The following is a 26,324-nucleotide window of genomic DNA, read 5'->3' on the forward strand; positions in this document are numbered from 1 at the left end:
TGTGAAACATTTGAGAGTTGGAGCCTAATAAAAATTAGATAGATAATATAAGAGAGATAAGTATGTTATTACTTTTTGATCCCTTATGGCATAGTGTTTTGTTTTGTTTTGTTGAAATTGGTTAACAGTGGAGTTTTGTTGGGTATTTTCTGTAAATATATACATGTCTGCAAATGAGAATGAACAGTGTGTACCACAAGACTGGTAGAGAAGCTCATAAGAGCACCTTTAGATTGGAGTAGCCAAGGAGATGCTCAGAACTAGTTAAATACAGAGGTAATGGTTGACAGATAAAGTGGATTTTGTTAAAGATAGCCTGACTTTAATTTCAAAAACTTGGAACACAGAACAAATTAGATGATTTGAAGTTTTGTTTTGTTTTGTTTAATCAGAATAAAACTAGAACATGGTAAGAAACAAATGAGAATAGTACACTCCAAAGTCATTAGCAATGACTTTGGAGAATTCAAAGTCATCAGCAATGTATGATTAACTTCAAACAGATTTCTGCTATAGTTTAAGGCAGTTAAAAATAAGAAGACATTAAAAAAAGAAAAACATCTGTAAGCTTTCTCTTAAGGATATTCCTGCAATGGGAAGGAGAAAGATTAATACACATATAATTTCTGAAAGCATTCTTCTGGTGGTATTCAAGATGGAAATTTCCAAGGTTTGCATCATCCCTTGATAATAGTCCCTTATAACATATTTGTTATTATTTATCAGAGTTATAATGCAAACTAGCATTTCAAATGACATCTCTTTCCCATATGAGAATAAACCCATCATTTTGTGTCATAGTCATTTATTTTAAATACGATCACCGAGTAAATTTCTCCTTGACACAGAGAATTAAAGATTTGACTATTATCTTGTAACAGAGTGAAATATTCGGTCTCTCTGACTCCATCTTGTTCAAGCCTGGGTTGTTCCCATGGCCTTCAGGCTAATAGCGCCTGCTTAGTCTTGCATATATACATGCCAATCATTAGAAGAATTCTGCTTGCAGCTTGAGTTTTACTAAAACAGCCCCTCCCATTTCTCCTTCCCTTGACATAAAAGAAGCCTGAACTTTGTACTTTCTTAAGGTGGATTTGAGGATTAGGTCTCCTGTCTTCTCTGTAGGCTCCTTCTCAATCAATAAAACTTTCTTTACTCCAAACTCTGAAGTTTTGAGTTTTGGCCTTTCGAAGCATTGGGCACATGCACTTTGGACTAGAATCAATCTGATATATATGCTGTATATCTATATATATATCTATATATAGATATATAGAGCTATATCTATATAGACAGATATAGATAGATGATAGATAGATAGATAGATGATAGATAGATAGATAGATAGATAGATAGATAGATAGATAGATAGACAGATAGATACACACTGAGGGTGCCAAAAAAGTATATACAAGTGGACACTTTGGTCAACGTTGCTCAAGCAGTAGTTCGCCATAATCAGAAGTGTCTGGACGCTGATGGTAACCTCTTTGAGCACCTCTTGTAATAGCAGAAGTCAAACATGACTCGTATTCATCTGTTGTTATCAGTATATATTGAGTATTACAATTTTAATAGTTTTTCCTTTCTAAAAATGTGTACACAATTTTTTGGCACCATATACTTATATGTGTAACTTAATAGTGCTACATTTGCTAAATAAAATATTCAAGGGTCATTGTATCTTGTTTCTAAGTGTGTATAAGGGTGTTAATGTGTATATATAAATTTTCTGTACTATAAAAGAAAACAAAGTTAAAAGAAAATGATGGGCAAAAAGAAAAAATGTGTAAAACATAAGAAATTGTTTAGGGCTATGATGGTTAATGTTATGAGGCAACTTGTCAAGGCCCACAGGGTACTCAGACATTTGGGCAAATATTGTTCTGGGTATATCTGTGAGGATGCTTCTAGATTAATTTAACATTTGAATCAGCAGACCAAGTAAAGCTGATTGCCTTCACTAACGTGGGTGGGCCTCATCCCATCAATTGGAGAGCTGAAAAGAACAAAAAGTCTGAGTTACAGGGAACTCCTATTGCCTGACTAACATCAGTCTTTTCCTTTCTTTAGACTCAAACTGAAACATCCATCCTTCTTGAGTCTCAAACCTGCCAGTGTTCAGGTTGGAACTTATACTATCAGCTCTTCTAGGTCTCCAGCTTGCCAACTGCATATCTTGGGGACATCTCAGCCTCCATAAAATTATGTAACAATTCCTTATAATAAATTTAAAACTTCTTCATATATATATATATATATATATACACATATATACATATACATATACATATGTGTGTATATATATATATATATATATATATATATATTCTGTTTCTGTGGAGAGCACTGACTAATACTGCAAAGCTAATTTTCTATTACATTTTAGAAATTTCTAAAAATCAACTAAGACCAATAAAATCCAACAAGAAAAATGGTCAAAGTATATGAATTAGAAAATCATATAACAAATATAAATGGTCAATGAACAGGGTTCAACCTCACAAATAAATAAATAAAACTGAAATGAGATTCCATATTTTGCTTATCTGACAGGTCAAAAAGGTAAAAGAATGATCATATGTATCTTAAATGCATATGCATCAGAAATGCAATGGAATAGCATTGAGATACTTACGTTCAGACTGCAAATGGTACAAAGCTTTATGGAAAAGATTTCACAGTACCTATCAAATTCAAAAATGTGCATATATTCTACATCAGAATCTCTCTTTAGGAATTAATCTACAGAAATATTCTCCCAAATATACAAAGATATATGTATGTGGATTTCAATGCAGCATGATTTGTTACAGAAAAAGAAATATCTACCAATGGGAAACATCAAATAAATTAATAAATTAAGGTACATTCATACAGTTAACTGACGTGTAATCATTAAACAAATAAGTACATCAGTAAATACTGAAAAAAGTTGTCATGATAAATTGAAAAGCTGAAGTGTGTGTGTGTGTGTGTGTGTGTGTGTGTGTGTGTGTCTGTATGTGTGTTAGTGTTATAGTTCTGGAAGGATACACATCAGGTTGTTTCCAGGAAGTCGGAAATGGTTTTCATTCTCACTTTTTCAAAGAGTTAGAAGGGATTTTCACACTTAAATTTTTGTTTAGTGAGCATGAGCATGAGAATTCCTAACTGGAGATGGGAAATTCTGTTAGCCAATAAAGTAAACAGCAACTCCAAGGGAAAATGTTTTACCTTATTTATAGACAGATAAAAGGCAAATGACTTACCCCAGTGTAACAAAGCCACAAAAAATTTTCGACACGTCATCTTACTTCAGAGAAGTACACCTGAAAAACAGTAAATCTAAAAAACTAAAAACCCTGACATATATACAAGCTGTCCATAGAAAATATAAAAGGAAAAGGATTATAATTAAGTTCTTAAATTTGGATTATCTATAACACTCTGGATCAATATCAGAGAAGTATCTCACATTAAAGTATAATTATGTTATAGACTTATTCTCATGCACTTGTTGTCTTACATAGTTAAAATCAGCCGTATATTCATATGACATAATCAAAAAATTGTCTCTGTCCTTCCTATGATATTACAAAGCCAAATGGTTAGAACATAGGTAATGACTGCATATTTATTTCCAATAAAAAGGAGGAAATTTCCCAATATGCTTTTCGAAACCCACTGTACATTTGCAGATGAGACAATATTCACTTTGGAGAGTTATCAGAGTAATTTAAGGAAAGTTCAATGGCTTAATATAGCCAAACGATAGGGTGATTTTAGAGACAAGCTTTCCCATGAATTCTATTCAATTTGAAACACATCATGAACAAGATTATTTGTACCAATATGTCATGAATTAGAATGCTACTATTATTTTAATCTATTGGGCTTAGGTTTACAATGAAACACTAAAGGCTTTTCATATTCCAAGCTTTTTTATTATCTCAAATGGGCGATTAGGTTTACTACATGCAAGTTCATCTGAGGCTAAAAAAAAAAAAAAAAGACCCTGAATTAGGTGTCAGGAGTCCAGGGTGCCAATCTAGACTTTTTTTACTAATCACTGTATGACTTGGGACATCAACATTCTAGACCTCAGGTTCCTCATCTACAAGTCAGACTGATGGATGATCTCTACCATCCCTTTCAGAACTGTCCATGATTCTAGGTTATTTTATTTGAAATTAGAAGTTACATCTTTACGACAAAGAATGTTATAAAATATTAAGTACGTAAAAGGTCTCAAAAGTCATATCTGAGAATTGGTACCACGTGATCAGCAAACAAAAAAACGAGTTTGTTTATTTCACAACTTAATAACTCTTGGGAAGAAAATGGATGCGTATAAACATTGTGTAGTCTGGTAAATTTGTTTCTGAGACTATCAGTTTTTCATCAGAATTTGGTTCTTTAATACTGACATCTCAATGTTTCTTTAGGATTTCTAAAAATTGGTTCAGTTTGGAATCCTCATTATCTAATCATATGAAATGTGTACAAATTTCTTCTAGCTTTTTATGCTACCTGTTTCTGATACAGAATTTTCTCATGAAATAAACCCAAGGGCAAGTTTCATAATCAAGATGTGTCATAGATACAACATATTCGTAGACTAAGTGTTTCAGATGAACTGACTAGTGACTACTCATTTAATCCAACAATTGATTTGACTCACTTTTCACTCAAATGATTATCCACTTAGCTAAGTGACAAAACAGATCAGTTGTTTTTCCTTACATAAGACAACCATTCTTTTATTTAATGTTCCATGAAAAACACAAACTATTTTTATGGTTTGAAATCTTGCAGTCAGGTTTTGTTCTGTATAACAAAAAAAAAACAACCACAAGTATGAAAAGGGCATAGATGCAACCTTGAGGAGAATGTGAAAGGTGGTACTTTCCATAGCTTCAAAGAGAGAAATATTTATATGCACACTGACTTGTATAAAAAAGAACATAAGGAGGTTTACAAAAACAGAAATAATACAGAAGAAACATGACAGAAAATTTTAAACTGTGAGGGGAAAAAAATTATGCAAAGTGGAAAGTAATGGTAAGGTGACCAAAATGGTCTAATACACAAAATGCCATTAATTTGAATTCACTTCCTAAGGATGAGCTATTAATTTGCTTTAAGCTTTCTCATGGTGAAATTATCCAATTATAAATTCAGAGTACTTAAAACCAACTCCTTAAGGGAAATGTACAAATAATCCTAACACTAAGAACAGAAAGAAATTTTGCCTTACTAACTCTATAACAGGTACCATTCTCATGAGCATCCTAAGAGTAGTAGAGTTTCATGGGAATTTCAAAATTCAATAACTTCTCAACCCCGGCTTTGCCAATACCCCATTCTAAGCCACCATTATCTCTTCCCTGGAAGATAAGAAGAGCTTCCTAACTTGTCTCCCTACTGCGACCCTAATTCAGTCTATTCCCAATGCAACAGCCAGAGTGATCTGGATAACACACAGTGTTATTTGGATAACACACAGACAAGTGATCTTGTCTCACATTCCCAAAACACGGCAGTACTCCCATTTATACTCGGACTAAAAGTCCAAGTCCTCTGCAGAACTACAAGGTCCTGGATCTCTGTTCCAGGCCTCTCTGACCTCATCAACCACTGCTCTCCCTTTTGCTCAAGTCACATTCTCAGAGGAGCTTTCCCTATCCAGCCTATCTAAAATTTCAACACCTGCTCAACCCCTACATGTCATATCTGCTGTTCTGCTTAATCTTTTTCTGCTTATTACTATACACTAACGTGAATATGATTTGTTAAGTTTCTTGCTTATTGTCTAATTCTCTCCACTAGAATGTAAACTACACCAGACGCAGGGATTTTTTTTAATGTTTCCTTTTCATCATTATATCCTTCACACATAGTAGCCTGCCTGTCACATAATAGATACTCCATATATATGAACTGAATGGATGAGTGAATGGCAAAGATGACCCTTTCTTAAAATACTCTTCAAAATAGGCTGGTGGCATCACAACAAGACAAAATTGAATAAAAGCAATCTTTAAAAGAGGCTTTCTAATATCATCCATATACAGCTCTTTGGGAATCTGGCTTCACACCAGACGGAATTTCAAAATCGTGATTTTTCACCATTTTTGGATATGGACCTTGTTGAGAATTGGGGGAGAACAATGTACCAACTGCCAGGAAGAGGCACATATACCCAAAATTAGGGCAATTATTTCAGGGGATTGACAAACTCTCTGAAATTTATCCCAAACTCCCAGATGAAGAAGTCCTGACGTAGATAAACAAATGGAGTGCTCATTCCTCAGGCAGCCCTCCGCAAGTATAGCTCCCTGAATTGAGCCATTGATGCACACCAAGCCTGGAGGAGTTTGAGATAAGACTGTCTAACATTCCCCTGGAATGTGGTCCTTCTATGCTGACAGTTAAAAGAAGTAATGTGTCTTATTTGAAATAGTTAAAGAAATCTTTATGAAATATACAAAGACTCGTGCACAGTCTGATCTAAATGATGCGGCCATGACACCTAGATGTGCAGGCAATAATTTCATGTGCGTAACACACCAGACACACTAACCCTTCACGGCACATGCAACATATCACTCACTCTTTCGTTATTACTATAAACTTTAGACAAAAGGAAAATCAAAATCTATATTCTACTGAATTATACTGCGGGTTTTCAGAAGAAAACCAGACTGCTTCATTTCTATCAGAGAGAATTCTTTGTGTTATTTTTATGCATCAAATTCTGCTTAAATATAAAGCAGAACAGTCTCAATCAGTGTTTGAATGAGTGATTAGGCAAGAAGGAAATTACTTACAACTTGCTCCAATGATCACAAAAGGTCTCTAGGTTTGTAGAAAGGTTTGTAAGAGAAGCAATTCTGACAGTTCTGTTGCCTTGACGAATAAACTCAATAAGCTCCATCTGCCACTAATTTTTGCTTTTCCTTTCTGCTGGAGAAATAGCCATCTGTCTGTCACTTACATAGCAACATTTAAGCATTTTGTTTAAATATAAATGAAAAACACTATTTCTTCAAGTGTGAAAAATTTAACAAAATAAATATAGTCTGGTCTATCTCTAGTAACCATGTTATTTTAAGTATGTTTACTTTTATTTCTTCACTTAGGATAGAAATTGGTCTCGTTATTCCCATCACATACTTGTTAAAGACCTAAATTATTTTTGAAATTACAAATATATATATTTTTCCCACCGTCCTGTCATAAGCATTTGTCACTTTGAAAACATAATTTCAAGTACTTTAATTCCTGATATGACTCTAATGTGTGACCTTGTCACAAATTAACTGCTTAAAAATGCAGAGGGATAAACTATGATTCATAAACTTAGGTGCCATAAAGCAAGAAAGTTGAGTCAGTATAGGCATCTTACCTACAAAGTAATTTAGAACTAGGTACATAAATCAATTCATTTAAATATTAATTGAGTATTTAGTAAAATGTAAGTTACCACCCAGGGTGCTAGAAATACATAAATTAATAATTTACTTAATCATAATTTACTTTAAGAAGTAACATTATTTTATGCCTTTTACATTGCAAAGTACTACAATACCAACATGAATAAAGTATCATGGCTCTTCATATTCAACATGGCAAACTGAATGAATAAATGGATCTTCTCTTCCTTCTGAGATGCACTGAGAGTCAGAGTAAAGTAAATCATATCAATCCATTAGAACAGAGAGAATGAGAGGGAACCAGCAGCAAAAGAGAGATTTAAACAAATTTCTGAAAGATGAAGCAAAGACTAATGAAATAGAATGAAGGAAGTAACTACTTAGAATATTTGGGGAAGGAACTGTCATCAATGAGAAAACAAATTTACTTGGCAAACCTTTGGAGATATTCTGAATGGTAAAGGGCAGAAGGGCGATATGCAGTGCAGGTGAAAGAAGAGGATATTTTACTCTCTGTATGTAATATCTGACTTACAGACAATTCACAGCAGCCAAACTTAGCTCCCTGTAACAGTCCGGCAAGTGGTTTACAAACAACTGAAAATAACTCTAGCTAGTTTAAGTACAAAGGAATTTACTAAAGATTTGGGCGTACCTCAGCAAGGACTAGAGAACTTGACTAATAAAGCACACAGCTGAAAACAACACCCAAAATTCCATGTAGGTTGGTCTGGAAAGGACAGCCCTACCCCCCCTTCCCAAGACACAGCATGTTATGACTGAAACCTCAACGTCTATTACCTTTGAGTTCCTGGGAACTCATCTGCTCTTTCATATGCCACACTTCTGATGTAAAACCTGGCATGAATGCCTCTAATTTTAAAGCCTGATTCACAGTCTACATGCAAGCAGCCAGGAAACTTGAGAAGACACTGATTTATAAAGTATGGTCTATTCCCCAAACATAAAAAAAATATTCAAAGATGTCAAATAGCCAAAGACAATAAAAAATTGTCCTATATACTCTTATATGTTAAGGAGTAAAATGTAGACTGTTATTGAAGGAGAATTTGGGGCTTTAACTATACACGTAGCACCAACATGGCAAAAACCTTAAACTTTCAGACATTTAGGAGGATAGACCTTCAGCATAAATGGCAGCTCCTGACTAAGTGCCTGAAATGAAGCTTCAGGCAAACACTGCCGATATGCACAGAATTCACATTCTTCCTATTTCTTCACTAACAGCCTGGCTGAATGGAGACATTAACTAAAACTTGAAGAAAGTCTTCAATATAATGGAAAATTTTATGAGAAAAAAGGAAACCTACCACAAGGAACATAAAAATAAATCAAAGAAAAAATATCTTTAACAAATGTTAGCAGTATCTTCAGAGACATTTCAGAAGACTTTGAATCCATAAATTCAAAGATTGTTCTAACAAAGGAATAATCAGAGGAAGAAAGAGCTTCGGAAAATTAAATGCATAGTTATAAAAAATTTTTCAATGGAAAGTTTAGAAAGCACATTTGCATAATTAATTCCTCCTAAAGGCTAGGGGGCGGGGTGGGGGGACCAACTGAGAAAAGATGCTTAAAAAAAAAAAGGTCAAGAGATCCATATCCAACCAACAGTACTTCCAGAAAAAGAGAATAAAGAAAAAATGATCAGTGAAATAACATGAGAAAATTTCCCAGAGCTAATAAGAGACATAAGTCTTCAAACTGGAAAAAATAAAAGTCTACCAATTTCCAAGGAGGAGGAATAGGGAAAAATCCAATTCATTTCCAAACATATCATTAAGAAATTGCAGAAGTGCAAAAAAGAAGAGAAGACAGAAAAATTCTCCCAAGGGGGAAAAGACTCACTAAAGAAATGAGAAACAATGGAAATAAGAGTTTCATACCAAAACACTGAATGCTAGAGAACAATGCAATAATTCCTGCTGGAAAATTATCTACAGTTTAAAATTCTATTAACCAGTCAAGTAAGTATCAGAGCAAAAATATATCTTCAATAACACCGTGACTTAGGAAATTTATATCTTATGAATCTCTCTCTCAGAACTACATTAACAAGAAATTCCAGCAAAATGAGTAAACCAAGAAAAAGGAAAACGTGGATTCAGGAAAGCATGTCTGCAGCCCAGCTGATTGCTCTGCAGACTTGAGAATGACCAGTCCAGACAACAGCTGAATACAAAGGTTCCCAAAAAGAAATAGCTAGGAGGAAGGTGGGAATGGAGTCAACATGATACATAATATGATTCTGAAGCTGCAGAAAATAAAACAAAACCCAGAATAGCACAAAGGAGATAAGGAAGTTATAGTTCAAAATTGAAGCCACTAGTCCAAATATGAATATGAATTCAGTGGTCTTTAAAAAGAAGAATGAAATAGATTCCAAAAAGTAAAGAGAACGAGTTAAAAAAACGGAAAATTAAAGATATAAAGAAGAAGGCCCACATATTTTCTCCCACTAAGAAGAAATAAAATTAATTGAAAAAAGCTCTACAAAAAGTCCTGATCTAAATATGAACAAAAATAAAACGTGGAATAATTCTGAGCAAATGCTGGAACTAAAGAATACAGTTGAAAGAAAATCCATTATTTAACATCAACAACAACAAAAAAAATGACTTATTTGCAACACACCCCAATTTACTGATTTTTCAACTTTTGGGCTCAACCAATAGACAAAATGAAAGATTTAATTAATTAAAATACTAAACATAAAATGTTATCAACATTCTCCACTAGATAGTTGTCAAAATTGAGGTAATATAATTATGTAAGGAGAGATAGTGAGAAGTCAAAAGGTAAAATATACCAACCTTCTAAAGTAAGGGGCCAAGAGAAACTGTAGTGAACAGAATAAGAAATAGTGGTGGGCATTACAAAGGTAACCAATAAAAGAGGTTAGAAAATTAATATAATTATATGTGGAAGAGGGAAAAAGAAGGCTAAATCAGTAAGCTAATTTCTCTTCTACCACAGTATCTGTTTACAGTTGTTAAACGGAGAGGAGAGGAGGGGAGGGGAGGGGAGGGGAGGGGAGGGGAGGGGAGGGGAGGGGAGGGGAGGGGAGAGGAGAGGAGAGGAGAGGAGAGGAGAGGAGAGGAGAGGAGAGGAGAGGAGAAGTGAAATTTTAGTTGAACTCCAAGGAAATACAAAGGAAGAGAATAGTGTTTTATTTCGTCTATTTTAAGGTTCACAATATTTTAACACCTCTGACATCAGGATCTTTGTTAAAATCGATGACATCTGACAATTACCAGTGGCCTGGTAGCAGCTGCGATGTAGTAGTCATTGATTGTATACATACAAACTGGCACTTTCCTCATGACAGACTGTAAAATTTTAACCCATCAATATTTTGGTCAACAAACTATTTAAAGAACATTTGATGAAGGAATATGAGCCCTGAGTGTTGTCTAGAAACCTTATGTTGATATCTTATGGTAAGATCAATAAACAGCCAGCTTTAATAAAATGTGCAAAATCGGCCAACCTAGAAGATCTCAAGAACAATAGTGAAGTGTTCTTTTATTAAGTGTTACGTCACAATATTCTTGATAACCATAGTATGATATTGTTTGGGAAAATATTGACATCAACAGCATTAAGTTGAAGAATGATTCAAGAAAAACCAGATTCTGAATATGGAAAAGAATTTCTTAACCAATTTATTTGACTTATACTTTCCTTATGAGGGGGATAGGTGTTCAACAAAAGCTTTATTTAAATAATTCTTAAAAGCCTCTCTTAGTAGGTACAAAACAAAAATTCTGAAGGATGAGAAAGCATTGTAAAATAGTTAAATAGGCAGAGATTTTTCTTTCTTATTAGTACAAAAATGGTGGCTTATCTTAAAAATCCATGATGTCTAGATTAAAAGAATCACAACTACCTAGAAAGAGTGGTAACTAGTAGAAATCAGAGTTACTTCTAGTTTGGGGGAATCATAACATATCCCCTCGAGGAGTGAAAATTTAACTGCCCCTTTGAAAAATGAAGAAGATATGAAGCATATTGTAAGTATTACAAAAGAGATTCCCACAGAACTTATGGTCAGTGAAAACAAAGATCAACCAAAGGGTATCAAAAAAGATGAAAGGAACTCCTGTGAGAGTACTGATTTGCAAACTTAGAATCAAAATACCAAGAAGCCACTTGCCCAGATGACTGCTTTTTATAGAAAGAACAATTTACGTACTGTTTGTTCTGTACAAAAACCTTTTCTCCCCCAAATCAAACCTGTAACTAGCAGTGTTATTGCCAGACACCCAGGTCACCCAGCTACCTCCTAGATAGGTCTAGTATGATAAGTACGTCATAACTCTAAGAGGTAACATCCTAGTAACATAACAGCAACTACAGTTATTGGGTGCTTATTATGTATGTGCCAATATGCTTTCTGTTTATCTATGTGTGTTTATAACTTTTCTTTTTCCATGTGTTTAGAATTTATTCTCTCTGTTTACTATATGTGTGTGGGTTTATCCGTGTTTATAACTTATTTTCTTTTTCATCTCTTAAACATTGGCCAGTTTGGTTCAGAAATGTTGTTGGTGCATACAGAAAACTAATTGTTTTATTATCTTCATGTTTATCGTTTCTTAATTTTCATAGATTTAAACACCCAAATAATAGCTGCTAGTTAAAGTGAAATGGGAAAATATAATTCTGACAAAAACTAAGTTGTTCTATGCCTTCACAAGACAGATATTTGGTAAAAGCTGTTCTTCAACATGAGTCCACATTTTTATAGCCTATTATAACACCGTTATAGAAGCTTCTGAGAATCTGTTGGCTCAAACTTTTAGCTATTATCTAGTACAAACAGATAAAATACGTATATGCACCCACAAACTTTATAGAAATTATTGGCACAAAAGTAGAGCCTCTCCCTTCCTCTTTCTCTCTTTCTCATTCACTATTATACACATATATATATACATGTTTGTAAATCTATATCATTTCTGGATTTTTCCCCACTAATTGACAAAGACTTTAAAACTAATATTACTACCGTAACGCCCCTTAACAGTCTCCAGTGAGGTCATTTTCAGTGGCTAGTCCATAGAGCTCTAGTTGGATATAAAGAGATCCACAGGGTACCACAAAATTTTTCTCAAATAGTTCTCAAATGAATGATTCTCTCCTTCCAAATCATTTACAGTGCACCAGGCAATGGCTCCCCACAGCTGTATTCTTCCTCAGCAAGTCTCCATGCATTGCAAAGCACAGCCACAACTGGGACCCAGCTGAATAGACTACCTAATCATTTCAACGGCCTAACTGAAAGTGGACTGTATTTACGTTTGGAAGATTTTATTTGGTACCCTAAAATTGTATAAGAGGGAAGAATCTAGCCTACTAAGTTTATGAAAGAATAAGTGACTTGCTGGCTTTTATTTGGTGAGAATCAATATTTCCCAAAATTTCAGAGAGCCTACTTGAAACATATTAAGTATTGACAATTCTGAAAAACATTTTAAAATTCCAAGTTCATGGCACTTAAATTTGACAATGATTTTTACTATATATCCAGCATTTCTCTGTATGATATTTTTATGAATATTTACTAAAATTCACTTGAAAATATTATAATGACATTAATCACATCTTTAAGCTTGGCACGTCAGCAATGTAGATCCAAGGGTTCAATGTGGATACAAGAATAGAGATATATGGTTTTAATGTTGAAGCCACCAGGAAGTATGAAGATAATCATAACTCAGAACTAATGAAAAAGGTTGATATATATATATAGATAGATATAATATATATATACACACATATATATAAATAATATCCCCCCAATAAAACCCTATAAAAGCAGAAATATAACTCAATAAAGTCACTCCAAATTGATAAAGGCTTCCAGGAATATATAATAATTTAAAACGTGCGTGTGTATATACATATATATGTATATATATATATATATATATATATATATATATATATATACAATATAACCTCAAAATAGCATATGCAAATTAAAATGTAGCTTCAAAATACATAAAGTGAAAATTCAGAGAACTAAGAAAAAGACAGAAATCCACACATATGGTAGAAGATTTTAACCCACTCTTCAAAAAAGTAATAGAATAAGCAAATACAAAATACATGAGGATATATGAGACTGGAACATTAACAAATCACGTTGGAACAACATTAACCAATTTCACATACATTAAACTCTGCTCCCCAAAAATGCAGATTACACATTATTTTCAAGCACCAGTGGTACATTTACAAAAACTGACCATACACAAAGACATAAAGCGTGTTACAAACAAAGGACTAAAATTAGACCACATTCTCTGACCATAGAGTTTTTAAGGCAGAAATAAATAGCAAAAATATAGTTGTACAAATGCTATATATTAGAACGTTAAGAAAAATACTTTTAAACAAACCACTGAGCAAAAAAAGTTTAACAAAAATCAAAATATATTTTTAACAGATGATAGTGTATAAAGCATCTCAAAACTTATTTCATGCAGACAAAAGGGTACTTAGAGGGAAATTCAGAGTCATAAACAACATTTCAAATCAAAGAAAGACTGAAAATTAATGAGCTATCATTCATTTTAGGGAGTTAGAACAACAAAAAGAGAATATCAAAAAAAAGTAAAATGGAGGAAATAATAAAGATAAGAGTTGAAGTTGGTGAAATAAAAAGCAAACATGCAAAAATAAGAATCAACAAACATAAAACTGGTGTTTTAAAAGACAAGTAAAACTAATAAAATTTTGTGATGAGACTGAAGAAATGAGGTACAAATAACCAATGTTAGCAATGAAAGGGGGACACAAACACAGAATTAATTAGACAAACTTTATGCCAGTTAACTTTGAAATTTTAGATGAAATGGACAAACTCTTAGAATATAATTTACCAAAGCTGACACAAAAGGAGAAAGAAAAAAAATGGGGAGGGAAGGAAGGAAGAAATGAAGGAAGGAAGGAAGGAAGGAAGGAAGGAAGGAAGGAAGGAAGGAAGGAAGGAAGGAAGGAAGGAAGGAAGGAAGGAAGGAAGGAAAAGCTGAATGTTCCTATAATCAGTTAAAAGTTCAATCCATGGTAGAAACTCTGGTTTCACCAAAGATTGTTACAGTGGAAAAAATAATTTTAAATCAGCAAAAACTCTTCCAGAGACTAAAAAGAGGTCAACACTGATAACTCAAATTTATAGTTAACATAACCTTAATACCAAAACACAAGAAGAATTTGAAAAAGAAAGATTATAGCCAATCTTACACATGAATACAGACTTTTAAAAATCCTTGGTAATATATTAGCAAATGGAATTCTGCAATGCATAAAAAGCTCATATAGCAAGAGTACGGTAGTGGAACAGGGGACTACTATGATTTAGTATTTTAAAAATCGGTATAATGTACCCCATTAATAAATTGGAGGAGGAAAAGCATCTGATTATATCAGCAACTATAAAAAAGCATTTGATAACAGTCAGCATCTATTCATGACCAAAAACAACAAAAAAACAAAAACAAAACTATTTGCAAGCTAGAAATAGAAGGAATTTGTTAAGTCTGAAAAAGGCTACCTACCAAAACCCAAAGCAAACACCATTCTCAATGGTGAAATGATTCCCTCTGTCAGTACTTCAAATTAACATTATACTTGAGGTCCTAGTCAGCACAGTAAGAGAAGGGGTGGGGGAGTTTAAAGATTATGAAGGAAGAAACAAAACAGTCATTATTCATAAGAGACAGGAAAAGAAGAAAATCCGAAAGTACCTATATGTAAATTGTTTGACTTAATTATAAAATTTAGCAAGGTTGCTGGCGAAAAATATGAAACCAAGAATTTTAAATACTTCCCAACTTATTCTGAGGCCAGTATTACTGATACCAAAACCAGACAAAAACATCACAGTAAAAAACTACAGACCAACATCCCTTATGAAAATATACTAGCAAACCAAATCCAACTATGTATAAAAAGTATTATTCAACCTACCTGACCACTGCACTGTATACCTGAAGCTGAAGCTGAATAATATTGTATTTCAACTATAATTTAACATATATATAGTCACGGGATATGGAGTACAGCATAATGAATAGTCAATGGAATTGTAATAGATATATATGATATCAGAGGGGCAAGAGATTGGGGAGGGGGGTTATCACCTTGTGCGGGGTGAAATGTCTAACTATTACATTGTTTTGTACACCTGAAACTAATTAATTAATTCTAAAAAAATAAAAGTAAGACACTATGACCAAATATGATTTATCTCAGGAATGCAAGTTTGGTATAAAATATGAAAATCAATCAATGTATGAATTAATGAATCATAATAATAAAATAAAAGGCATGATTATATCAATAGAAAAAGCATTTGACAAACTCCAACACCACTTAATGATAAAAACATTCAACAAACTGAAATAAAAGAGAACTTCCTCAACCTTATAACAGCTACATATGAATGACACACAACCGAGGTAATATGTAATGGTGAAAGACTAGATATTTCCCTGCTGAGATCAGGAATAAGACAAAAGATACTCACTTTCACTTCTTATTCAGTATTGAACTGGAGATTCTGTCTAGGGCAATTAGGCAAGAAAAAGAAATAAAAGTTATCCAGATTGGAAAGAAAGAAGTAAAACTATCTCTGTTCTCAGGTGATATGATCTTGTATATAGAAAATACAATGAAGTAACAAAAAACATATTACAATTAATAAATAAGTTCAGCAGGGTTGCAGAATACAAGATAATATATGAAAATCATTTGTATTTCTATACACTAGCAATGAACAAAATAAAATTTTTAAAGTAATTTCATTTCAATAGCTTCAGAAAGAATAAACTACTTAGTAATAAATTCAAGAAAAGAAGTGCAAGATTTGTATATTGAATACTATAAAACTTCACTAAAAGAAATTAAAGAATATCTATATTAATGGGAAAACACCCCATGTTCATGGATTAAAAGACTTGATTTTATTAATGTGATACTACTGTGTTTCCCCCAAAAAAAGACCTAGCCGGACAATTAGCTCTAATGCGTCTTTTGGAGCAAAAATTAATATAAGACCCGGTCTTATTTTACTATAATATATTATATTATCTTACTATTTTACTTATTTTAATTATTTTACTATAAGACCGGGTCTTATAATACGATACAATACAATATAATGTAGTATAATACAAGACCGGGTTTTATATTAATTTTTGCTCCAAAAGACGCATTAGAACTAATTGTCCAGCTAGGTCTTATTTTCAGGGAAACAGGGTACTCCCTAAACTGATCTCAGATTCAGTGCAATCCCCTCAAAATCCTAACTACATTTTGTGCAGAACTTGACAAGCTGATTCTGAAATTCATAAGGACATGGAGGAAATAGCCAAAACAATATTGAAAAAGAACAAAGTTAGGTGATTCACACTTCTGATTTCAAAACGTGCTTCAAAGCTCCAGTAGTAAAGACGGTGTGGTATTGGTACAAGGATAGAAATATATATCAATGGATTAGAATTGAGATTCCAGGAATAAACTCTTACATTTTTCACAAACTGATTTTTGACAAGATGCCTAGACATTGGAAAAGAAGAAGACATTTGTTAACTCATAGAAGGTGAAAATATTTGCAAATCATATACCTTACAACAGATTTGTATCTGTATATAAAGAACTCCTACAACACAACAGTAAAATGACAAATAACCCAATTAAAAATCGGCAAAGAACATTTCTCCAAAAAAAGATATACAAATGTCCAATAAACATGTGAAAAGAGTCTCAACATCATTAGTCATCAGGAAATGTAAATCAAAACCGTAATGTAATACCACTTCACATCCACTAGGACAACTATATTCAAAAGTACAAACAATAGCAAGTGTTAAGAAGGATGTGGAGAAACTGGAACCCTTGTACATTGCTGGTGGGAATGTAAAATGATGGAAGCTGCTTTGGAAAGCAGTTTGGCAGATTTTCAAATGTTAAACACAGTGTTACCTTATGACTCAGTAATTCCACTACTAGGTATGTACCCAATGTACATTCACACAAAAACTTGTTCATAAATGTTAGTGGCAATATTATTCAAAATAGCCTACAAGTGGAAACTACATAAATGTCCACCAACTGATGAATGAATAAACAAAAAGTGGTATATCCATATAATGGAATATTATCTGACCATAAAAAGGATTGAAGTACTGATCCACACTACAAGAGGGAGAGGGGGAGGAAAAGAAGGAGCAAGAGAGAGAGTGATGTGACCCGATTATCTGTAATCAGAATCAGTAAACAATAAAGATATTATATTCATACAATGAAATATATCCAGCAATGAAAATAAACAAGTAATAGCCACTGTCAGTAACAGCATTCAATCAACAAAAAAATTACTGAGCGTCTCTTATAGTCTCAGCCTATTTCAGGTACTAGGAATACAATAGTGAACAAAACGGAAAAAAAAATCTGCCTTCCTGGGGTTTAAATTCTACTAGAAATAAACAGGACAAAAAACGATAAATAAGAAGTCATACAGTATTTTAAAAGGTGGTAAGTACTATGGAAAGAGTGTATTGCAAGGTAAGAAGATGTGCAATTTTAAATATGATATTCAGGATAAGCCTCACTGAAAAGGAGACCACTGAGCAAAGACTTAAAGGAAGTGATGGTAACAAAGTAGTAAGCCATGTGGATGTCTGGGGTAAAAGCATTCCGGGCAGAGGAAGCTAAAGTGCAAAGATGATCTCCAATATAGGCAAGGAACAGCAGGAGACCAGTGTGGCTGGAACTGAGTGAGAAAAAAAGTAGGAAATGAGATCAGATAGGTAAAGGAGAGAAGGAAATATCAGGCAGGGCTTTGCAGGTCACCTTAAGGACTTTGGTTCCTACTCCATATACACTGGAAATCCATTGGAGAGTTTGAAGCAGAAAGGTGACATGATCGGACATATGTTGTAAAAACGAGCTCTAATTGCAATTTTGAAAACGGATTCTGGAAAGCAAAGGGTAAAAGCATGCAGACCAGTTAGGAGGGCCTTGCAATAATCCATGTTAGGCATTATGGCAGCTCAGACCAAGGTGGCAGTGTGGAGATGATAAGAAGCAATTATATTCTGGATTTACTTTGAAGATAGAGCAAAAAAATCTCCTGACACATTATATCTGAGATCTGAGGGAATGGGAAAAATCAAAGATGACTCCAAGGTTGGGCACGAAGCAATGTGAAAGATGAAGATGGGGAAGACTGCAGGTAAAGTAGACTTGGGCAAGATGAAGATTCCATTTGGAGTCTGTTGAACTGGAGATGTCTACTAGACATCCAAATGGAAATGCTGAGTAGGCAGCTGAATAGAGGTCACAGGGGGCCGAAGTTTGGGGAGAGAAGCCAAGGCTTCAGCTATCATTTTGGAGTCATCAGTATACAAACATAGACATTGCAGAAAAAAAAAGAGAGAGAGACTGCATGAAGTCATCAAAGACTATCCCAAGAACTAAACCTTAAGGCATTCTACGGTTGAACCCTCTGAGAGGAGAGACCAGCAAACTAAACAGAAAGGAGTGGCCAGTGATGGAGGAACATCAAGAGCACACAGTATCCTGAAAATCAATCAGGAAATATTACAAGGAGCGGAGGGTGATAACTGTGACAACGTACCAATGGGTGAAGTAAAATCAACACTGACAACTGACTACTGGATTTAGGAAAGGTGATTTCATTGCTGACTATCACAAGAGTAGTTTTGGCTGGGTACTAAAAACAAAAGATTGATGGGAATGGGTTTAAGACAGAATGTAAAGAAATGAATTTGAGACAGGGAATATAAACATCTCTTTTTAAAAGTTTTTGCTTTAAAGCGGAACAAAGAAATGGCTTAATCTTATAAACATAATGTTCAGCAAAAGAATCCGTGAAAGAATGCCTCCTATCGTCATATAAAATTCCAAAAACATAGTTGAAACTAACTTGTGAGGAGGAAAGAATAAGTAAGAGATTTCAGAGTATTAACAATGTTCTATTTTTTAGATGAATAGTCAGGTATTTGCCTTACAATTATCTGCTATAATGATTTATTATACTATTTGTTGACCAGCACATTTATTTTACGTACTTCTCCCTATAAATATTATAGTTCAAAGTGTTAAAAAAATTAATTAATAAGATCGTGTGTGGGAAAAGACAACAGATAATGTCACAGTTGTCACAAAAGTCTTAAGAAGTATTTGAGAAGGAATATTCCAAATAATAAGCAGACCAAATTTGAATTTAAACTAAAAGGTTATATGTACTAGAGTGAGCCAGGAGGTGAACATTTGTGATTTTCTGATTTAATTAAATGCGGAATTTGTAAATCACAGAAAATCTTAAGAATTAGAGCAGACTATAAGCCCTTTTCTTCATTTTTAACTCCACAGGACATGTGTTTTAGTAGTGCATGTGTGTTTGGCTCTCAATATGAAAAATGCAGTACAGTATGGCCAAGACAATTCTTTTTTTTTCCTGGACATTTTAGTTTTATTCCAAGACCCCCTGAGATATTGTACTTCACAAATACAAATCATTTAGTTATATAATAATGATCTAAGTGTGAAGACATGACTGTTTTTTCTTGGTAAATTCATGAGAGTAAAGTCCCCATATTACAAAAGAGAAATAGAGCTTCTGCCAACCATGGCTTCTAAGCCATGAATGAGTTGGCTGTGGACCTTGAGCAGTCAGACCCATCCACTGTTTTCAGTTGTTTTCCAACCAGCAATGAGAAGCCAGGGTATTTAAGTTCTACTACTACTCTGTTCATTCAAAAACCAATTTGCTGAACATTTCAAGCACCTGTTTCTAAGGAGATGACCATCTACTTCACCAGAGAATATGAGGGAAGACAAATGCCTGAATGATTCATGACACTGTCAGCCCCAAAATGAAAAGGCACTGAAACTAAGTTAAAATGTGTTCATAAAAGAGTATTTCAAATCCACTCCATTATCCCAAACTGCATACAAAGTACATGCTGGTACAAACACATTACTTTAGATCAAAGCCACCAAAAAGAGCCAAAAACACTTCTAAAGCTATCCTAATGACTGATGACTAAGTCTGATGACTAAGTCTCAAATAATTTTGAATTACAAGTAACAACAAAAGCCATTCTAACATTCTCTATCTGCTTAAGCCAAAAGTTGTTTGTTGTCCTTTTTTTATCAAAAGGAAATGAAAGGTTAGCTGACACTTATAGCACCCACTTCTTACAAAACTTTTTGTGTGTGTCAAAACCTAATTTCTTATTTACCTGTTTGGTTAACCTCTGCTATTTTCTGGGATTCAATCCAAGACAACAAAAATGCTTTACTAAAATTGGCATCTCTGCTCCTGAGCTCATTTCTGAGAGGCTCTGAAGTGGCCTGAAACCATTTTTTAAAATATTTGCACACAACTTTATGCTAAAAAGTAGCAAAGACTTTTCAAGAGCAGTAATTGCTAGGAAAGGTGCAATTTTTGTTTTCTTCCCAAACAATTTTTATGTCCTCCAAATATACAATACTGAAAGAGAATAAGTACTTTGCTAAAGTCACCTGTTTTTGTTGCAGTGTTGTAAATACTAACTTAAAGTTGAACAGGATTCTTTGAGGTAGAGGGAGAGATGATCTAAATATTTACATATAAACTATGTATTTCTGAATCCTTTTATAAGTGTTTTTCTCTTTAATTTTTGGTTGGAAAACCCTAAAAGCACAATTCCTAAATGCATATAAACAAAATGCCAAGATCAATATAGATTTTTTAAATGTCGTGAAATTATGAATCTAGCAATGTTTGTAGCATGTTAAAGAATTATAAATTTTTAAGTTGGGAAACATCTTAGATATTATTAAAAGGCCCTCAGAATCTTAATTCAACCCTCTAATTTGACAGATGAGGAAACTGAGGCCCAGAGAAGTCAAGCTAACAGCAAAGTCACAGATAAATGGTAATCATACCAAAATTCTGACTCCACCTCCGAAGCTCTGAAAGAGTATTTGTTTCAAAGTACTTTAATACTTATGGAAATAAACGTTAACAGAAGACACTCGGAACCACCCCTCACTGTAAGGAACTCCGTCAGGCTTACAAGAGCCTGTGCCATCTTCCGTTTGCAAACACAAGTCCTAGAAATGGCACCCACAATAACCATTTTCTTAGACTGCCTCGCCGTACCTGGGGTTTCCAAAGTGATTCTTCAGTTAGGTCTCTTTTTCTCGCCTCTACAAATCCCTTTAAATAAGTGCTTTGGTTAGGACTGGGTTTTCTCCTTTGTTTTGTTTTTTAATGTGCTTTAGGAGAGCAAGAGACAGTGGAAAACAGAGGCTCGGGTGTACAATTTTTTTCTTCTTCTGCGTCCAAACCAATAAATCCCTCCCCCGGGCCCCAGGGCTTACTGGTTTACGAGTCCCTTCAGTGTCCACAGTAGGAAGGAGACCTGGAAAAGAAGTGGGCCGGGTGGCACGTCCTTTCGGGACGTGCCCGGCAGGTGCGAGCCGAGACTCGGCGGGCTTCACTCAGCTGTGCTCGCCGACCCCCTCGCCCCGGGTCCCCCCGATCCCCAGCCCCGGGGGAGCCCAGAGACCCCCGGCGCCCCTCTAGTGGCGCCTCCAGGCCGGTCCGAACTCCTGGTCCCCAAGTGGCCCAGGAGCGGGAAGAGGTGGCGTTAGGGGGTGGAGGAGAGAGAAGCGGGTCCCACCTGGATGCCGGGATCCCACCCAGAGGGAAGGCAGAGATGGCACCTGCGTGGCTCGCGCTCAGCCGGCGTGGTCTCTGCGGTGGGGCGCTCCCAACTCCTCGCCGAAGATGCCAAGCAACTCTCAGGAGAGAGAAGGGCAGCAGAGTGTGTGCGGAGGAGGAGCTGGCGGGGAGGTTGGGGCGGGGGGGCGGGAGGGGGTGGGGGGTGGCCTGTGGGCTGGCGAGAAGGGCGAGAGAGCAGGTGGCCGCCCGCGTGCCCGCGCACTCCGCGGCAGCTCGGAGCCGCAGAAGGGACCCCGAGGGGCGAGAGCAGGGAGCACCGGGGCGCGTGGCCGCGGGCCGGGAGGAGGAGAAGCGGAGGTGTTGAGAAGGAGGACCCCCTGCCCGCCCCCGCCCCCGCCCCCGGAGTCCGAGAGCAGAGACGAACCCAGCAGGAAGGGGCACCGCTACTTCATCCTGCAGTCAGCTACAGCGCGCCCACCGTGAGCCAGTGGTTCTCAGACTCGGAATTAGGCTAGGGTTCCCTCTGTTCCTCCCACCTGTGGACTTCCATGCCTCTGCTCCATCAGGTGTGGGAAATGATACCATAAAGATTGCAACGATTTGGAGGAGTGGGAAAGGAGAACGAACGGGAAAGACCCGAAGTAGTGAGCTAGTGAGCTTCCTATCACCAAGGATGTTTCAGCCAAGCATTTTGGGCACGCTGTCAGGAAGGCTGAGCAGGCCACTCATGCACCAAGTGGGGGTTAGACTAAATGACCATTTATCTTTCAACCTTGAAATTCAATGGCTTTTGATGTAGGAAACAAAAATCCTTCAACAGCCTGATTCCAAACCCAAAGTAATTAGACATTTTCTTGCTCTCCACTCAAAATGTTCACTCATGGATTTGTTGAGGACATACTGTGTGCCAGACAATTTGCTAGGGGCAGTTATAATGTTCCTTGAACTTGGAGTTGTAATAGTCAGACACACAAGTATTCATATAACTACCAACTGTGATTGGTGAGATGAAGGAAACCAACAGCGTGAGGAAGAATGAATAAAGGGGAGTGGACATACTCTAGGTTGGATGAATGGTTAATTTTAAAAAGTCTCTAGAAATAACTTACCTAATACCCTCATAGGAAGAGGCATCAGAGGCACAGAGAGAAATAACCCAGAGATGGGTATGGTGTTAAGCAAGGTCTCCTAGCTCCCTGACCCAGCCACTCTGCCAACTTGTGGGGCTTTGTAAATGGAACTTTTCCCCTACAGAAATTTCCTCCCAGGGCCAGTGTCACTTTTCTGAATAGCATTTGGATCTCCAGACCATCCATTGAGGTCACTTCATTCAGAAATTTCATATTTGTGCACTGAATGAACTTTCTGGGTCATCTTTGAAAGGCAAAAATAACCCAGAAGCACTAACCTTTGAGTTTTCATTCAAACCTCAAAAAACAGACCAATGTCTCCAGTGAGTGGAGACAGGAAGTGGAATAGAGATACTGACTTTCCCAAATTATTATGAAATAAAACAACACAGCAGAATCCTTAATTAGATAATTGGTATAAACTAGCATGTTCATTAAAGCATAAAGCTTGCTTTAACAAATGACCACGAACTTAACACTTATAACAACTGAAATTTATTCTTTCACTATGTTGGAGACCAGAAGTCCAACCTCAAGGTGTCCTCAGGTCTGTATTCCCTCCCAAGGCTCTAAGGGGAGAATCTTTCCTTGCCCCACCCAGTTTTTAGTAGCTTCAGGAATTCATTGGCTGGTGGTTGCATCACTCCAATTTCTGCCTCCATCTTCACATGGCCTTCTCTGTGTCTGTGTCTTCTTCTCTTCTGTCTCTTATAAGGACACTTGTCAATGGATGTAGGGACCATCCAGATAATCCAAGAGGATCTCAACTGGAGATTCTTACTTAATTACGTCTGCAAAGACCCAAATAATGTCCCATTCACAGATTCTGGAGTTTAGGATGTGGACAGTTTTTTTTTGGGGGGGGGCTTGGCAGGGGGAGCCACCATTCAATCCTAAAGCTAGTAAACTATTAGGGACCAAAATTACCTACTATAGTATCAGGGTGTCATTCCAGCATCATTGTCATAAATTATTTCATTGTGAACTACTTAAAATAAGGATCATTAAACCCGAGTATTATGAGGAATAACTGCCACAAGGAAAAAAATTACAAAGGCCCAAGCCTTCAATTCATGTTTGAGTCATAGGCAATACTTAAAGACCAAGCATGGCTCCTCGAAGCTACCATTGTTAAATTAATACAGAAATACACCCCCACATCCACGTGTATGGATTTCTGATAACATGATCAAATCTTGAATGTCTACTAGGCATCAGGCTCTGAGTCAGGAACTCCTATGGAGGTTACATTCTAGGCTAAGGGACACCTTTGAATTTCATTCCCTCAGGCACAAAGCCTGCTGTATATCTGAAGGCCAATAAAGAGCTGTTGGCTAACTAGATGAGTAAAAATAAATCACTACCAATTAGGCAATTATTACCACATTGAAAAACTTCTCCATGATAACAAGAAAGGATTAACACCTTAACTCATTCTTGAGTGAGGAAAAAAAAATCACTAAAAGGAAACATTTGATTTAAAAAAGAAAATAATGAGATCCGCTATCTTCTCTTATTTAAAAAAAAATCAATAATATGCCTATTTACACAGATACAGATCCTGCGAAGAGCAATCAATCCTGACTGAAGTTTCAGTTACTTACAATGAATAAAAGAGTTTGTCCAAGTATTTTGGTTGTTAGTTTCAAAATACATAAACCTTATTCAATTATTAATTTCATAATATTGATACAGCACTCCTTGAAACTGTTTACAACGATTTTCATGACTCTCTCCTGGTTCACCTCTTCTCTCTTTGACTTTCCTTCTCACTCTTCCACTCTTACAATTTGAAACAATTAACCAATATGTTAACAACTACCAAACCAAGTCTTATTTATTAACTTACTTGGGTCATGATGGCCAATGAGTTGGAATACGATGACTGTCCAGGTGTGAGTAACCTGTACACTTCGGGAAAACAGAGACAGGGAGGAGAGTTGATCTCACCCTAACCAAATATCTTAGCAGGGGAAAAGTGGTACCCCAAAATAAAATTAGGATGCTCTTACTAAAGAAGTCAACAAAAAAGCACAGATATCCACTACAATATGTGTACACACTCAGAAAGGTTTGTTGGAATACAGTTTGATTAAAACGGCACTTTACCTTGTCTGTGGTGTTCTAAATGTTTTCTCAAAAGTCTTTTAACATAAAATGATAATTATAACTATTGATTATATGTCTAATTACCACACAAATCTCAAATTTTGCATTTGTGAAGGACTTTGCAAGATGCTTTGATATCTATCAGAGGCCGTATTGCTGAGTTTTTATGCACACTTATGATGAGATCTTGTATGAGTTCCCTCTTTCTGTCTCAGTTTCTCTTTATGTAAAATGGAGGTGATAGTAATAATGACCTCTCTGAAATGTCATGAAAAGTAATGAGATAATGCCTTTACAATAGTAATTTTACCTAGTACTCAATTATGTTTGCTTATCATCATCTCATTTACTCTTCACATCTCTGGAAACCATTTTGGGTAATCATATTTTGCTCTTTTATTGTTCCCTTAATAGATAATCAGTAGCTATTACATATGAGCAAGACGACCAAGACGAACAACACAGACGAACAACACGAACAACACAGGTCCTTTATATCCAAGAGGAGTCAAGTGAGGGTTCTCATAGTTCAACCAAGTCGTGTAGGGCACTCCCCGCAGAGAAACAGAGTGTGGAAGGAAAGGCACAGAGGGGAAAAGGCACGGTACCCTAGGGGACAGCAAGTTGTGTAGCTAGAGCTCGTGATATGTTCAGAAAAATGTACCTGGAAAAATACATAGAGATCTATTAGGAAGAACATGGAAAGTTACATGGGATTTGGAAGGTGATTTGGATTTTAACCTCTATTCATGATGAAATGTTGCAAACTTTTAGACTCAAGAATTGTGTTTTCAAATTTGGAGGAAGGGCAGCACATCCTGCATATATATAAAGTATGGCAGAAAAAGAAAAAGACGAGCCTCAAGCAAGGGTAACAGAAGAAAGTAGGCAATTGTAGTAGACCAGTGCTTCTCAAACTTCAAGGTGCAACTGAAT

At 35.7% G+C, this 26,324-nt stretch overlaps 1 protein-coding gene across 7 annotated transcripts in view; it reads right to left on the reverse strand.

The window, feature by feature from the left end:
* Nucleotides 1-22,245, reverse strand: part of LEPR (leptin receptor) — a 77,342-nt gene extending 55,097 nt beyond the window's left edge. For 3 of the 7 annotated variants that reach the window (XM_081057875.1, XM_081057872.1, XM_081057877.1), the window contains exons 1-3: nucleotides 22,148-22,242; nucleotides 15,976-16,012; nucleotides 3,252-3,311 (exon numbers count right to left, since the gene is read on the reverse strand). In XM_081057875.1, the coding sequence (XP_080914001.1) occupies nucleotides 3,252-3,291 (40 nt within the window). In that variant the 5' untranslated portion in view covers nucleotides 3,292-3,311; nucleotides 15,976-16,012; nucleotides 22,148-22,242. Of the gene's footprint in view, nucleotides 1-3,251; nucleotides 3,395-6,812; nucleotides 6,947-15,975; nucleotides 16,013-16,975; nucleotides 17,007-22,147 lie in introns of those variants that run through there. The other 4 variants (XM_081057874.1, XM_081057878.1, XM_081057876.1 and 1 more) reach the window with 3 other exon arrangements.
* Nucleotides 22,246-26,324: the final 4,079 nt, after the last annotated feature.

The sequence above is a fragment of the Rhinolophus hipposideros genome (assembly GCF_964194185.1).
Source record: "Rhinolophus hipposideros genome assembly, chromosome: 8".
Lineage (NCBI taxonomy): Eukaryota > Metazoa > Chordata > Mammalia > Chiroptera > Rhinolophidae > Rhinolophus > Rhinolophus hipposideros.